Source organism: Perca flavescens, chromosome 13 (genome assembly GCF_004354835.1).
Source record: "Perca flavescens isolate YP-PL-M2 chromosome 13, PFLA_1.0, whole genome shotgun sequence".
NCBI classification, from domain to species: domain Eukaryota; kingdom Metazoa; phylum Chordata; class Actinopteri; order Perciformes; family Percidae; genus Perca; species Perca flavescens.
This window is the reverse complement of record NC_041343.1, coordinates 27956087-27973117: the sequence shown is the minus strand read 5'-3', so window position 1 is coordinate 27973117 and position 17031 is coordinate 27956087. Positions and strand designations below refer to the sequence as shown.

Below are 17031 nucleotides of genomic sequence, written 5' to 3'. Positions count from 1 at the left end.
GTAAGATTGATATTGGTCACTTTATCTCAATCTCAAAAAGAAAGCAAGTAACAATGAAAAAGTATTCCTTTAATTTATGTTGTTTCCTGTGTCTTGTTTTGTCCGTTTGTGTGTTTGTTGTGTTCAGACTTGGACCCAGCTGTGGTGGTACCTAAAGACTCTGAGGTCATGCTGAAAGGAGAAGATCTGACTGCAACCTGCAACGCTCTGTCCTCCCTGAAAACATCCACTGTCTGGTACAAGGTACGTACAGATTAGACTAGATTAGATTTCAAATGGAACTGCAGCAGTGTCGTCAGCTGCAGACCTTGCTAAATAAATTTTGAGACACTTCTGTGAGGCTGCACTAGACACAGTGGTTCTTTGAGCCAAATGCTGACGTTAGCATGCTCATATGCTCACAATGATAACACTAACACACTGATGTTTAGCTGTTGTAATGTTTACTAGCTTGGTGTAGCATATTAGCATGCTAGCATTTACTAATTAGCAGTAAACACAATGTACAGCTGAGGGCAGTGGGAATGGCATTAGTTTTGTACGCATTTGGACATTAACCAAAGACATGGCCCTTTTCAGATTTTGAGTTCATTCACTGGTTGTGTGTGTGTGCATGTGTGTGTGCGTGTGTGCAGGATGGGAAGCAGCTGGGTAAGGGGAACACATTGCATCTGAAGGATGCCACCTATGAAACAACAGGAGAGTACATATGTGAGGTGACCGTTCCCTCCCTGCCTGCCCTGCACACCAGCGGCTCCGTCCACATCATCGTCCAAGGTCAGTCATCCCCTATACCCCTCCACCAACTTCGCTTTAATTGTGGGGCCAAGGGAAGCTTCCAAAAATTAAACACAAAATGTTTCGAGGAAAGGACAATTCGGGGAAAAGAAGAATACTAAATATTAAAAGTTTTTATTGCTTTGCTGAGGTGAAAAAGTCAGCAGATTGGAACGTGAAGCAAAGACTGAAGGAAATAAATAGATCCAAAAACTCAAATGTCTTTCTATATAGATTCTATTGTGTTTCTGTAGTTTGTTCTTGCTGGTTTTTAGATATGGTTATGAATGGACTCTCTTGTGACTATTTCTGCCTGACAGCTCTGATTTGAAACACCTTCTGTTACTACGAGCATGTCAGTCAGGTAAAGATTGGATTAGTGCCAGAACGTCGATCTTTCCAGCTTGAAATAAAGAATTGCATCAGTTTTGAGCTTTTTTCCCTTTAAAAAAAAAAACCCTAGGAGGAAAGAGGAGGATTGTTCCCCTGTCAAGCCACTGAAGGGCTTTTAATGAGAAGCATATGTGCAGGAAGTGTCAAGTTTAATTTGACAGTAGCGTAACATTGAACGAAAAAGTGACTTGAATGTAGAAGTGAATAAAAAACTGTATTTCTGCAAAAGCTCAGAGCAGCAGAGTGTGAGTATGACTCTGATGTGGTACTGTACTCATAGATTAGCTCTGTGGAAATGAATTATGAATTTATCAAGACCACAACTAAAATATGACTATATAAATAAATAATGTGTGTGTGTGTGTGTGTGTGTGTGTGTGTGTGTGTGTGTGTGTGTGTGTGTGTGTGTTTAGGTGGTCCCCAGCTGGTGGGAGTTGAGCAGGAGGTGCAGCTGGAGGAGGCAACAGGCAGGATGGTGAACCTGAGCTGTGAGGTTCAGGGCCATCCGCTGCCCAGCATCTCCTGGAGCATCGTCGGCAGCCAGGTACCCCGTCTGACTCGCAGCACTGACTTATATTCACATAAGATAGGTGGTTATTACTGTTGGTGTAATTCATCACGTTCATGTTGATGTACAGCTAGCGCTGTAACAATTTCAGATGTTTTATAATTGCGATTAACAATATAATTGTCTCTTTCAGTCAAATTGTAAAAATATTTATTTATTTATTACTTTTTTAAACACATTATGAATTCCAGGATACATCTTTTGGTTATATTACTGTTATGTGATCCAGATAATGTAATAACACAGGTACACAGCCTATGAAGTAAACCATGCCTCCTAAAACATTTTGTCTAACTGTATCCCCCCTTGTCAATTTTGTTGCTATGAACTAAATGGGGTCAAGTGCCAGCAACTAGCATAGCTTTAGCGCAACAGTCCGACCAATAATCACTTATATAATTACAATTTGGCATATGTAAACAAAATCCACAATTACCATCAACAGTCATACCCCTTAGTATCTTAGCTAGTGTTAGCAATTAATTGCGGTTAAACAAAGAAACCATGATTTTGTCAAAAAATTAGACAATTATGTAATACACTGACAGTGAAAGCATGGATCATTAGAGATTTTTAAGTTATTATAGTCGCAGGTGTAATATCTCATGTATTTTGGGTTCCTGGCAGCTTTATACTTTGTTAAATTCAGAAAATGATAAACCGTGTTTCATGCTTCTTGCGTTGAGCGCTGTCTGGATGGCGATACGAAGCAGAGCCTCGCTAAAGTCAGACTTGTAGTTGAGATTGTGCTGAAAAAAGGAATACTAATAACCAAAATGAACCTGGACTCCTGACAGTTATTATAATAAATGGTTATTATTATAAATAATAACTTATTTATATAGCACCTTAAAATCCAAACACAAGATATAAAACCAGACAAAATAGTTACAATATCAATAAATAAATGCACAAACATGTATGATGTTTGCATAAAATACTTCAATTTGAAAGATGTAAAACAGTAAAAGTGGAATATCAGCCAGGAAATGTACAAGATCCTACTGTGTGGCGTTGCAGGTTGACTAGTGAGGTGTCCCCGCAGTAATGGCAGCTTGTTTACTTCCACCTACGACATCTGAGATTATAGCCTTTGTAGTTCTGCTAGTTGTGAGGATCAGCAGTATTTTGGGAGTATGCTTTGTCTACTTGTTGAATAGTTAATGCTCACAAATGGCGTGTGTGTGTGTGTGTGTGTGTGTGTGTGTGTGTGTGTGTGTGTGTGTGTGTGTGTGTGTGTGTGTGTGTGTGTGTGTGTGTGTGTGTGTGTGTGTGTGTGTGTGTGTGTGTGTGTGTGTGTGTGTGTGTGTGTGTGTGTGTGTGTGTGTGTCCGTCCATCCACAGAACTGGCAGGAGGTGGTGAACAAGGCAAACGAGCACATTATCCACAGCGTGGTGTCGGTCAAAGTCACCTCGGACACCAGCGCTGTGTGCAACGCTTCCAACGACCTGGGCACTGAAGTCAAGGCTTTCAGCATCAAAGCCAGTAAGAGCTTCTTTCTCATGTGCACTGGAACATCTGTATGAGTGCTGTGGATTTATAGGATGGAGAGGGAACCAGATACAGGCTTTGAAAGTGTGAAGTGACATTTGCATTTAAGCAGTGCTAGTTTGGGAAAATTCCTCTTATGTTAATGTCACACTGTCAGACTTTATAAAATATGCAGCAGAAAGGTGCGTCCTTTGTGTTCATCAGGGTCATTTATTAAGACTTCAGCTGTAAAATCCATCAGTGATGCAGCCTGTGAGGGAGAAGATTGTCACTTTTCAGTTCACTATTCCCTCTCATCCATCAGCATTGCAGCGGATCGTTCATATCATGAAACATTTACATAAGACATTCTTTTTTTTTTAAGATAATTTTTTGGGCATTTTAGGCCTTTAATTGACAGGACAGCTGAAGACATGAGAGGGGGGGGGATGACATGCAGCAAAGAGCTGCAGGTCGGAGTCAAACCTGGGCCTGCAGCGTCGAGGAGTAAACTTTAATATATGGGCGCCTGCTCTACCAACTGAGCTATCCGGGCGCCTGACACCTAAGCCATTCTTAAAAGCAAATACAGTCAGCTCTGTTCCCTTGACACCTCCAGACAAATATGGGATTGTTTTTAATTACTGAAGCAGTTGCAATCAAATTAAGCGTATGTGCGTGTATGTATTTGGGGGCCCACTGTAAATGTTGTTCTACTTGTTCACAGTTCCCAGAGTCACTTCAGCTGCTCCCTTCTCTCCTGGTAAGATTGTTTCTCTCCAGTCTCTTCTTGTTTAACACCCCTCTTTCCCTTTTGCTCATTTTGTTCTTTAGACTTGAAGTTCTGTCCGAGACAGTGAAAGGGTTAGAGGACTGCATACATTATTTATGATTTTCATACAGGGACTCGATGCCAGGACGGTCTTTAGTTTGCTGGCAGATCTTTGTGATTGCCTGTGGGCATATTAAATATTCTGTTTAATACAGAGAGAAAAATCACAACACTAGAAAATTCAACCAGGCCAACACTTACAATGATACTTAGACCAAACGCTCTCCAGCGGTAAAACATTATTTGTATATCCCAGAATTTTGTTTAACAAACAAAAATAAGTGTCTAACTTTTACGGACTTTTTCCAGACAGTCTTGTGTTTTATAGTGGCTTTTTACATACCAGGCGAAATTGCAGTGAAGTATGGAGAGGGGCATTATTATGGGGCAATTTTCTGTCTTTATCTGAGCAGTCACTTCATGCCATTAAAACCTTCACTAGCCTGTGGGGAATACAACGGGCAAATAAAGAACATTTCACCCACAACTATTAACTACTAACTACTATTAACTATTAACAACACTGTCAAATATATCTCGAGTAGAGTGCTGTTTTGCTCCCAGGAAATAAATATTAGGTCGCTCCCCTAATTCTTTACTGAGGTTATTAGGGACCACTTTCACAGTCCCTCGTAGTAGAAGCTTCCTACACACACACTTAACAAGCAGTGGAAGATCTACTTTAAGAATGAATTGCATCACGGTTTTATGACACTGAACCATAAAATGAATGACGCCTTCTTAGTTTCTCAGATTTTGTGAATTCAGCATGTTCAAAAGGCTGATCTGGATAATTATAGGCTTAAAGCTGACAATGATAACATTAAGTCTGAGATAACATGCCTGTGGAAAGAAAGCAATGTGTTTTATGATTTGTATTGTGTTAGTAATGGTACACTGTTTTGCTACAAATTCTGGCGTCATCACTTCTTTGTTGTTAAGAAACAGGCAGTAAACTGGCAAAAAAACTGAGTTAGCAAAATAAATATCTGGGAGGATGGAGGAACACTGTACACATATTACTTTGACTATATAAGATGATGCATTTAATACAAAAGATATTGTATTGGAAGGTATGAACCACATAAAATACCATGTTAGTATGGGAATAGTTTATATTTTAGGGATGTTAGAAATTAGAATTAAAAAGCTGAATTGAAAATATGTTTAAGAAGCTTCAAAGTCACTGATACCTGATACATTGTTAATATTATACAGGTCTCAGAATTATAAATAGAGTGAACGTTTTGTAGGAGTTTGGATAAAAATGCTGAGCAAGCAGACTAAAGTTAAAGTTGTAGCTTCTTTTTTTTTAAAGAAAAAGAGGAAGAAAAGCTCTTTTCATTCTGGATGGATAAAGTAATCTAAATAAAGTCAGTTAATAAGGAATGGGTCACAGATGCTGCGCAAAATAAATTACATTCTTCTGCAGTCCTGCCACTTGACAGAAATGACAGAAATATTATCGACATAATTTCACGCACAGCTAATTATTTCTTATGCATGAGGAAATGGATGTTGTTGAATAAGCCACTTAAGACACCAAATAGTTTAAATAATGCAAATTGAAGGTAGTAGTCTCGGGGGACTTGCCAGAGACAGATTTAAAAAACAGAGGCTGACTTTTACTCTCTGATAAGCTCCAAAAACACTGGATCCTACACTTCCTATAATGGAACCTATAGCTTCTTTTTGTTAGACCTTTCCTGCCTGCTAAACGCCCCTAAACATCCCACGTCTTTGAAACTTCAAAGGCTTTTCTGTTTCCTTTTGACTTAGGTCATTCACCGAGATCACTCATACAACTGTTGCAACTGTTTTCAGAGTAGTTCTCCACAAGACTAGTGAACTGACCTTTAGCTATATAATAAATAAGTGCCCCTTTGAAATATACAGAATGCAGTGTTTCCCCTCATAATTTGGCCCAGAAGCTGCATGCTCAGGCAAAAGTGATTTTGGTTTGTGTGTGGAGGCTGATAAACAAAAACCTTGTTAATCTAAAATGAACTTCTTTTGTGTCTGCCAATTTCGTTAAACACCACTGCTGTCAAAGCAGCAGATAAGTCCTATTGCGAGATGGACTGACACTAACATGTGAGCGGTGTGTGTGTGTGTGTGTGTGTGTGTGTGTGTGTGTGTGTGTGTGTGTGTGTGTGTGTGTGTGTGTGTGTGTGTGTGTGTGTGTGTGTGTGTGTGTGTGTGTGTGTGTGTGTGTGTGTGTGTGTGTGTGTGTGTGTGTGTAGCTGAGGGCAGCGGGGTGATCATCGTGGTGATCATACTGTGTCTGCTGCTGCTCGCCATCCTCGGCAGTGTTCTCTACTTCCTGCATAAGAAGGGGAAGATCCCCTGTGGACGCTCTGGGAAACAGGAGATGTGAGTGCCTTCCCTTCTATTCTCTGCCCATGATGTCTACAGAACAACAACAACACAAATCTTTCTTAAAGGATACGTCTGGTGATTTGAATCTTTCATATTGTGAACAAATCCAATTCAAAGACCAAAACCAACAAGATGTGAAAGTATTATGTCTATATATGATATATCTTATTCAATAACCTACACCATCTTGCTGCTGTAAATAGTCATTAGACCACCAACTGTGTATTAATCCGCTGCTGAAAATGGTCCCAGACACACTATATACCCCTGAGTAATGTTGCCTAGGACTGTGCCCAGGTTATCAAACCATAATAGAATGAGTCTCTGTCTGTCTGTCGATTTTCTCGACAACCATTCCTCCGATAGACGTCACACTTGGCCGGTGTATTGCTGAGGACCCAAGGAAGTCTGAAATCTGCTGGACATATTTATTAGAGTGTTATTTACACACTTGTACTAGTGTATTGAGTGCCTTAATGGTTACACCGCCGAACGGCATCCTGGGTACAGCTCGCTTCCTGTCGCTCGCTACCGTACATTCAAGAACGGATTAAAAAAAGAGAGACCGGAGATGTTGCAATTTAGCAAACTCAAACATTTCAAGCCTCAGCGATGTCATTTTCAAAATGAATGCTTTGTTCCCAGAAATAGCCTGGTTCCAAATAGCTAGCGGTTAGCAAATTATGTGTATTTTCTAGCATCTAACTGTGTCATGGCTGGTGTATTGCTGAGGACCCAAGGAAGTGCAGTGTGAAGTTTCTTGGTATGTTTGTGTGACATGCTGTTGTCATTTAGCCAGTAGGAATCGTGACCTTCTACTCTGGTTGACTCCTTCCAGTCCCGCTCTGAGGAAACCAGTCAGCGTTCTCCTTTGTGATATTTTTTTAATTAATATTTGCCCTAAACTAATAAAAGCATTGTAACTATACATTTTGGCTCGATCTAAGTGTGCCTGAAGTAAGCCCTATGGCTTCCCTTTTACTATAGTTGACCAGATTGACTTCAAGAGCACCTTGCTTTCACCTGGAGTTTACTACTTCACAGCCGTTTTTGCGTTGTTGAGTGTGAAGTTGTTTGGATGAGCGGTTCTCGAAAAAGCTGAAAGTTTCAACGGGAAGTATGAAAGTATATTCGTGACCTGCTTTTAAAGATTTGAGTGCCTCACAAGTATTGAGTATTGAGAGTCGGACGAACACATTGTCGGTTTTGGTCTTTTTTGTTGACAAGTACAGCAATATACAGCCTTATCTTTTGAGGAAATTTGGACTATGACTCTTAAATGGATCCAAAACCTTAAAATAATATGGCGGTAAAGGGAATGGAAGTTTTAGTATATTACTGGAACTCTCAGGATTTCAATGCAGAAATGTTTAAAACCAACTGATTTAAGAAACTCTTAAACCTGGGTATAGTAACACAATGTTAACCAATGTTAAGAAAGAAGAATATGTGATGAAACCCAGTCCCTCTGCAGTTACCGGTGTTTCTGTCAAATTCCACATGAGCCAACCTTCCTTCCTGTCAGCAGCACCAAAGAGAAGGCCACCAAAGATGACATTGTCGTGGAGATGAAGACCAACACAAAGAATGAGGAAGCTGTCCTCCTAAAGGCTGTCAACGGAGACAAGAAGGGCCCTAGTGACCAGGTAACTATTGTGGCTGGATGAATGTGATGTCTTTATCTCACAATGTAAAAAAGGACTCCAAAAGCCAAAGCTGATTCTGCTTACATTTTAAAGTGCTCATATTATGCTTTTTGGGTTTTCCCCTTTCATTTATTGTGTTATATATATTTTTTTGTAACACATGTTATAATGCTCGCCTAGCTGCTAGCATGACACACCCTCATACCCTGCTTCTGACTGGCTAGTAGTCCTCAATGTGCAGTACAACAAAAAATATGGTGTTTTTTGAAAATTAAATCATATAAACCTATTCTGGTACAACCTCTAAATACAATTATGAACCGGAAAATTTGCATAGTATGAGCACTTAAATAGTTGTGGAGCTCACATGTAAAGTTTATCCTGAGGGAGACACTAGAGAAAAGCTCATAGAGAAGGAAAAGAAAATTCATTGCAGATGCAAGTCAGGAAACTCAGAGTTAGACATCCTGTTCACAGAAGCTGTTTTTAAATGTGGATATGTAATGTGCATAATAGCAGTGCTTTTTGCATCAATTATTTAATGGTTGTTAAAAACCCGCACCAGCTGCCAGCATGCAGAAAACCAATTCTGATGATATGAGGATGTCGGGACGTGATACAGACCAATGCAAGTGTTTGGGATTTAAAGGGACACTCCCATGTTTTTCGGTACTCTCTCCAGTGCTTTAATGCAGTGTGCTTGGCTTTTTAATGTGGTTAAATGGTTGTTATTAGTAGCTAGTTAGCAGATTTAAAGATTTTATCTTTCATAATAATTCTGATGTGTTTTTATTTTTATTTTGAGGTGTAGTGGCAATTGATTTTCTGGTCCTTTTGTAAATACTGACAGAGTCACTAAACTGTCTCACTCCTCCGTATATCTCAGATCTTTTATCCCGGTACAACCCTGCTCCCACTTTAAGGTCCTCTGGCACGGGCCTTTTATCTGTTCCAGACTCTCGACTGAAGACTTTAAGGGGGACAGAGCTTTTGAAATAAGAACACCGAGGCTCTGGAACGCCCTGCCCGAGAAAATACGGCAGGCTGAGTCAGTGGCTTTTTGTAAAGCTAAGCTTAAAACAAACTTTTATCACCCTGCCTTCCCTGATTTAATCTGATTCTAGTTTTTATCAGTTTATAGGCCATGTTTAATTTTCTTTCTGTAGTTCGTTTTAGTACTTTTATTCTTTTATTGCTATGTTTTTTTTTTGTAATTCTGTTGTTCTATGTGTTCTTTGTTGCTATGTCAAGTACTTTGTAACTTTGTTTTGATAGTACTACATAAATAAAGATATTGTTATGATCTTTATTCTAGCACTGGGGGATTCCAACATCAAGACTCAAATTGTTCACATAGTGCTTTCATTGAATAGTTCAACATTTCGGGAAGAAACCTTACACTTGTGTGATTGTTGCCATTTTTGGGTGGTATCTTCATGGTTGAATGCACTTCTTGAACACAAGTCGCTTTGGATAAACGTGTCATCTTAATGAATGCAATGTATTCGCTTTCTTGCTGAGAGTTAGATTAGGAGATCTTCACCACCTCATGTATGCACGCTAAATATAAAGCCACAGCCAGCTAACTTAGCTTAGCATAAAGACTGGAAACAGAGGGGAACAGCTAGCCTGGCTCAGTCCAAAGGTCACAAAATCCACCTACCAGCCGCTCGACAGGTAACGTGTTTACTAGCGAGCTTTAGAGGTGCTGGTAGGATATAATAATCCTAATAAACAGGAATTTCCCTTTTTATTTGCAGATCACAGCTCGTGTGTCATGTGTAGTAATTACTAGGGTGTGTGTGTGTGTGTGTGTGTGTGTGTGTGTGTGTGTGTGTGTGGGGAGGTGTAACACTGACGTCCTCCTCTGTCCCTCCAGTGAGGTCCCTGACGGTTCAGCAGCAGGGAGGACACATGAAGCCAGCAGTCGGTCAGCGTGAGCTGAGACCTGCAGGGTAACCCCACCTCACAGTCCGGACATTCCCCCATCATGCTTTGTTCTCAGCAGTATTTAGTACATTTACACAGGAACACACCACCACATACTTGCATTACACACACACAAACACATACAGGTATGTATGTACTTGTGTGTATTTTCCTTTTGAATGAATGTTTGCCACCCTGACATTCAGTTCCTCCGTTTGTTTTGTACCATTTCCTTAAAACTGTTCAGCTTGTGTACGATGGTGTCTCGTGTTGCATCATCCAACTTTTTTTTTTTTTTTTTTTTTTTTTTTTTTAATGAAAGTGTATATATTATATATATTTTGTTATTTAAGATATTTTGGCACTCCGATTTTCAACCGGCGTTAGCGTCTGGGTCATGTGCATGTTGATCCGTGTTCATGGAGTCCAGGCGAGTTTTTGGGACGGGACATGATGTCAGAGACCAAAACGCTTTACTGTTGGTTCACAGTCACGGAGAGAAGGCTTGTCCGTGTGTTTCATTCACTTTGATTTGTTTTGATTGACACCAATATTTGTGACCAAGTCGATTTTGAAATATAACCAAAAAATGAGGAACACTGAGGCGTTTCCCCGATGATGGGATGTCTTGTTCGGGTGGGAAAACGAGACTCTAAGACTTGGAACGCAGAGTAATCCCAATACTATCGATAAAAGCTGTCAGTCAGACACACTGGCAGCCTTCTTTTGCAAACTGCTGTCAAGCTTTTGTACTGTTTGTAAATAAGTGGTAGTGTACAGATCTGCTAGTGGTGGCCTTGGACTGTTACTGAAGGCGAAGGGGCCAAAGGTTAGTTGGTTAGGTGATGTGCTGTGCCTGTTTTTGAGAATGCATCATACACTGAATTAGGTTTTTTCTTTGGTTTGCTCGGTGTGTTTTCTTTGTTTCCACTGAGAGCTTGTTGGGCCTGAGGAAGACTTCCAGTGTTTGTGCATGTTTGACATGTTTACTACAGACGACACATACAGTACTGCTGACCGTTCTGTTTGTTTCTGTACAGCTTGATACGGTGGCCGACAAGGGGCAAACCCACCTCAACTTAATAAAACACACGCAAATTAAGAAAACCTCTTCATTAATTTGATTCATTTAACACTTGCGCAGCATTTAGCAAACGCGCTGCAAATGCACACAACACAACCAAATACACAAACGCGCTGCAAATACGGAAACGATACAAAAAGAAAAGCGCACACAATCCTCGAAAACAAATGCAACAACAAAAAGACGCTGCATCCAGATTACACAACAGAAGTTCTCCAGGCCTCTAGGGGGAGCACTGAGTGGAACAGCTGAGTGGAGAGCGCTCTGGCTTTTTATTACCACGAGTTTACGGACACGTCTTTGCTGATTGGGTATCACCTGTGACCTGAGCCAATAAACAAGAGACACGCCCACCAAACGAGAGAAAACATATCTCAAACATAGACTTCATATTTACAGTCTATGATCTCAAAGCAGTTGCACACCGTTCTGAGATTCTCTCTCTCTCTCTCTCTCTCTCTCTCTCTCTCTCTCTCTCTCTCCCTCCCTCTCGCTCTCTCTCTCTCTCTCTCTCTCTCTCTCCCTCTCGCTCTCTCTCTCTCTCTCTCTCTCCCTCTCTCTCTCTCTCTCTCTCTCTCCCTCCCCCTCTCTCTCTCTCTCTCTCTCTCTCTCTCTCTCTCTCCCTCCCTCCCTCTCTCTCTCTCTCTCTCTCTCTCTCTCTCTCTCTCTCCCTCTCTCTCTCTCTCTCTCTCTCTCTCTCTCTCCTCTCTCTCTCTCTCTCTCTCTCTCTCTCTCTGGGGTCAAAAATCCAGCTGTTCCACTTAGCACTCCCCCTAGAGGCCTGGAGAACTTCTGTTGCGTAATCTGGATGCAGCGGGGTTTTGCGTTTTTGTTTTCTGGGATTGTGTTCTATTCTTTTTGCATCGTTTGTGTATTTGGTTGTGTGCATTTGCAGCGCGTTTGCTAAATGCTGCGCATGTGTTGTCAAATTAATGGAGATGTTTTCTTAATTTACGTGTGTGTCATTGAGTTGCAGTGCGTTTGGCCCCTGTCGGCCACCGTAGTTTGAGAATCAACTGGCAGACACTTACAACTTGTTTGACGCAGATAGTCCAGCAGATAGAACATTTGGTTTCCTGTTCAAAATTACAATATTTCCCCATCCATGGTAACGTCTGCTCGGCATTACTCATAAAAGTTTTAAGGTGGTTTTTGTTTTTCTTGTTTTTGTTTCAAATACGTGAAGTGAATGTAAAATAGTGGAAGTGAAAGGGAGAAATACATTCAATGTCTATCTGCAGCTCTTCCCAGTTTGTCATGTATTATCACAACATTCAAGTCACAGAGCTAAACATTTAGGAGAAGGGGTTATGGGGGAAAAAAGGGAATCCCTGACAATCTTTGAAAAACCTCATTGTTGTTTTGAAGGTGTTTCCAGAATCCTTAAAGTCTCTTCTAACCATCTCCATCGAGTCATATTCTAAGATGCAACGGTGTTTCCTAAAACTGCAGGTGGATATCACTTTGCTCTTTTTATTGTGCATGCAAATACTGATTAATAAAAAAAAAACGGTAAATATTGTGATATTCCCGAATCCAAACAAGGCCAGCAGTAGCAGCAGTATTCCTCATCCTTTATTTTGTCTTTATTCTTCTTTTCTATTATTCTTGAATCCCCATTAGCGTCCACAAAGAGGCCACTACTCTTTCTGGTGTCCACGCAAAAGCAACAATTTAAAATAACTCGACAACATAAGGTAGACAATAAGACCTTGCAGTGAAAACAAACCACATGGGATGAAAACCATCAAACAGCACTAACTAAAAATTAAACATTGAAGTAAGATTATTTTGCATTTACCATCTATTCTATATTTTTATCTCTTGCGTTGTACACAATGACCAAGGTACAGTGTCATTGTCGGGCCCCATTGTGCAGCAGATGGATTTTATTACTTATTCAGACGTGTAAAAGAGTCTTTAAAAGTTCTGGAAATGCCTTCAGAACAGAGGTACGTGTTTTTAGAAGATTGTCAGGGATTTATTCTTCAGCAAAAAAACAATATTTGAATGTAATGATAATAGATAAGCAGCACAAACTGGAGCTAATCTACACGATGCTTTTGTAAAAGCCAGTCGGTACATTTCTAGTAAGTCTGCTGAAACATGCATCAACACTGGTATGCTCCTTTACGGCCCCTCTTGTGAATATATGATGTACTGGTTGCTCACTGTGTGTGTAGGTTATTGTGAAAAGAGACATTTTTGCCCAGATGACTTGCAACATTAACAAAGTAGTGATATGTTCTGTTTGTTTGTTTTTTTCCACTGAGTTGAGATGTTGAAGTTGTAGAAATATCCAGGTACGGGACGTTCTCAGGCAGGAGGTGTCCTCGTGTGCGGTGCGATGAGGTCTTTATACGACGATTTAGAGAAGCTGCACAAAGCCATAACACCAACCATCTGCAGCCAAACATTTCTGATTTGATCCGTAAATCTTTAAATACGACATTCTGTGTTTTATCGTTCTGGAATTTTCACCAGTGGGAAAACAAGTTTGAAACTGAACATGTGTGTAAATTAAGTACTGTACATGTGATTCTTTGATGCTTGTTTTTTTTTCTTCCTTTTTTTTTTTAAATATTTTTTGCAAGAAAATAATGCCAAATAAAAATGTTTCATTTCAAGAGAGACTGTTTGTATCTGTATCATTATTTTTGCAGCAGTATGAATTTCTTTAGCCCCGAGGGCTCGATATGAACCAGAAGAGCAGCGAGTTGAGCGTGCTCTTGTGTTAGCACTGCGCGGTCCCTCAGTGAGGAGACAGGAAGCGGCGCTGCCTCCAAACTGCTGTCAGCACGAGCTGGAAATGACTCCAACAGTAGCTCCGATTTCCAGCTGGAGTCTGAAGGGAGGACGGACAGAAAACAGCTCACATCTGCAACAAATTCAGACGCCTCCAGAGCTTCCCACTGCAAGACAAATCAGCCGAGTCTTTATTCACTTAGTGAAAAGCACGAGCTACCAGGTGCCAACGTGTTTATGTCTGAGATAAAGTAAAAAAAAGAAACCCGGTTAGCTCACCTGGTAGAGCGGGCGCCCATATATAGAGGTTTACGCCTTGATGCAGAGGCCGCAGGTTCGACTCCGATCTGCTGCCCTTTGCTGCCGGTCATTCACCGTCTCTCTCCCCTTTCAAGTCTAAGCTGACCTATACAAATAAAGGCCTAAAATGCCAAAAAGAAAAACATCTATCTATAAATCCGTTTTGTATTGACTTTATAAGTGCGTTACATTCTTGGCCTCACACACCAACATGCAAGGCATTGCATGGAGATCGAACCGCCAGCCTTGCGATTAGTGGCCCACCTGCTTCACTTCTGTGTTTCCGACAGCCTCTCTATGACCGTACAACGCTGATGATTAGGGCCGGGGCCATTTCTCAAATCTGATTTTTAATAACGATTTTGGCTTCCAAGGATGATAATCGGGAGAAAACTATTATTTTGCCGTGTTCTGTTTCACTACGATGCCCTCGTTCGGTCGCGTGTTCAGAGTCCAGCGCGCTGGGCCTTTCCTTTTCGGAGTTACTCACTGGAACATCTTGAATATGGTTTACAGAAATGTTGGCTATATGTTTAGGTGTTTTTAGCAGGTTGTGGTAGTGCACTACATTTTATTTTCATCTCATTTGTATCTATTTCTTAATTTCTCTAGTTGAATTATATTCAAAGTTCAAGAAAGTCTTCTGCTAGTTTAAGGAAAGTTTGGAAAAGTCAGTCGTTTAACAATTCATCTAATTTCACAACTACACATTTTATAACCTATTAACAAAATCAACCTGATGAATAAACCTTTACGTCAAGGTAAATACAGGAAAGTCTAAGACATGGATGTAAAAATATTTAATAACTTTTAATGTAGATTTGAGACTTTTACAGATACACTAAAAGTGTCATGAACACGTGAACTCTAACCCTAAACCTAACATGACAAAAACCGAATAACACTGTCCGACAGAAGCGTTATGTCATAAATGTTTGACTTGTTTATAATGTTCATCACACGTTCATGACAGTGTCACGTCACTCTTATGTAGATACCTTAAAGTAACGTGTAACCCAATTCTTTTATTCTGAGAAAAGTACTCCATCCATCCATCCATCTTCGTCCGCTTATCCGGTGTCGGGTCGCGGGGGCAGCAGCTCCAGCAGGGGACCCCAAACTTCCCTTTCCCGAGCAACATTAACCAGCTCCGACTGGGGGATCCCGAGGCGTTCCCAGGCCAGGTTGGAGATATAATCCCTCCACCTAGTCCTGGGTCTTCCCCGAGGCCTCCTCCCAGCTGGACGTGCCTGGAACACCTCCCTAGGGAGGCGCCCAGGGGGCATCCTTACCAGATGCCCGAACCACCTCAACTGGCTCCTTTCGACGCGAAGGAGCAGCGGCTCTACTCCGAGCTCCTCACGGATGACTGAGCTTCTCTCCCTATCTCTAAGGGAGACGCCAGCCACCCTCCTGAGGAAACCCATTTCAGCCGCTTGTACCCTGAGAAAAGTACTGAAACAGTTTACTCCTCAAAAGTGGCTTTTGTGTGTAGTTACCTATTTCCAAGAATTTGTCCAAACGTTTGTTGTAGTTCTACGGACAAACCACACAGATCAGATGTTAAAGAAAATACTGTTTAATTAAAAATCTTAATGGCTTAGGCATGAAAACATGGCAACACAACGAATGCTGAGGATATTAAAAAGGCAATAAATAAAATATTTACACAGGCAATAACAAAGCAATGAAGACAAGTTTTTAGTAGGCAAGTTGTTGAAAAGGCTAGTTATCATGACTACGCCACACGTCATTAACCAGTGGAACTAACCTAACACACCAGCTGTGTGTGTGTGTGTGTGTGTGTGTGTGTGTGTGTGTGTGTGTGTGTGTGTGTGTGTTTGTTTTACTATATTCGTGGGGTCCAAAAACCAGGGAATACAGTATACTTGTGGGGTCTGCACAGCCTTGTGGGGCCCAAAATGCTGGACCTCACAAGGTTAAAGGGCTGTTTGAGGGTTAAGACTTGGTTTTAGGATTAGGGATAGAATTAGGTTATGGTGAGAGTAAGGGTTAAGGTTAGGCATTTAGTTGTGATGGTTAGGGTAAGGGGCTAGAGAATACATTATGTCAATGACAGGTCCCCACAAAGATAGTAAAACAAACGTGTGTGTGTGTGTGCCTGTTTTACTATATTCGTGGGGTCCAAAAACTGGGGACTACAGTATACTTGTGGGGTCTGCACAGCCTTGTGGGGACCAAAATGCTGGACCTCACAAGGTTAAAGGGCTGTTTGAGGGTTAAGACTTGGTTTTAGGATTAGGGTTAAAATTAGGCTATGGTTATGGTAAGGGTTAAGGTTAGGCATTTAGTTGTGATGGTAAGGGGCTAGGGAATACATTATGTCAATGACATGTCCTCACAAAGATAGTAAAACAAGTGTGTGTGTGTGTGTGAGTGTGTGTGTGAGTGAGACAGTGGAGCCTCTGGCAGTGATTCAACATGAGTACGTCAGCCTCAAATGTATCCTCACACAGCGGCCCTTTCGTGGTCACGGTGTTCACTGAGATGGAGCGAACACGGAGCCGAGGGACTGACCACACATTCTCTGTAACTCGACGCGGGCCGAGGGGCAGCATGCTGCTTTAAGATGCGTTTGGTTTCGGGGGAAATTCAAGCGGCGAGATTTCTGTGGAATTACAGCAATGCAGAAACCTCCGACTCCCTGACCTCAGTCCTATCAGCAGGGACACAATCAAAGTACACATCGGCGTTGTTGCTCATTTTACTGCTTTTTCCTCATTGTTTTACTTCAATGTGCAATACCTTCCCTTGCTACTTTATTCACATTAAGCATACTTCTGTTTACAAGAGCGTGGAGACGGCCCTGAACGCACTCTACAGACACGACATATGTCAAACTTATTTACAGAAGGAAAATCTATCAAATTAAAATCTGCAGCCTGA

At 41.1% G+C, this 17031-nt stretch overlaps 1 protein-coding gene across 1 annotated transcript in view; it reads left to right on the top strand.

Annotated features, from left to right (window-relative positions):
- Positions 1-11084, top strand: part of mcama (melanoma cell adhesion molecule a) — a 53998-nt gene extending 42914 nt beyond the window's left edge. Inside the window, exons 9-16 of the mRNA XM_028595515.1 lie at positions 128-243; positions 636-777; positions 1584-1714; positions 3083-3224; positions 3937-3972; positions 6285-6414; positions 7949-8066; positions 9946-11084. Of these exons, the coding sequence (XP_028451316.1) occupies positions 128-243; positions 636-777; positions 1584-1714; positions 3083-3224; positions 3937-3972; positions 6285-6414; positions 7949-8066; positions 9946-9948 (818 nt within the window). The 3' untranslated portion in view covers positions 9949-11084. The remainder of the gene's footprint in view (positions 1-127; positions 244-635; positions 778-1583; positions 1715-3082; positions 3225-3936; positions 3973-6284; positions 6415-7948; positions 8067-9945) is intronic.
- The last annotated feature ends 5947 nt before the right edge of the window (positions 11085-17031 follow it).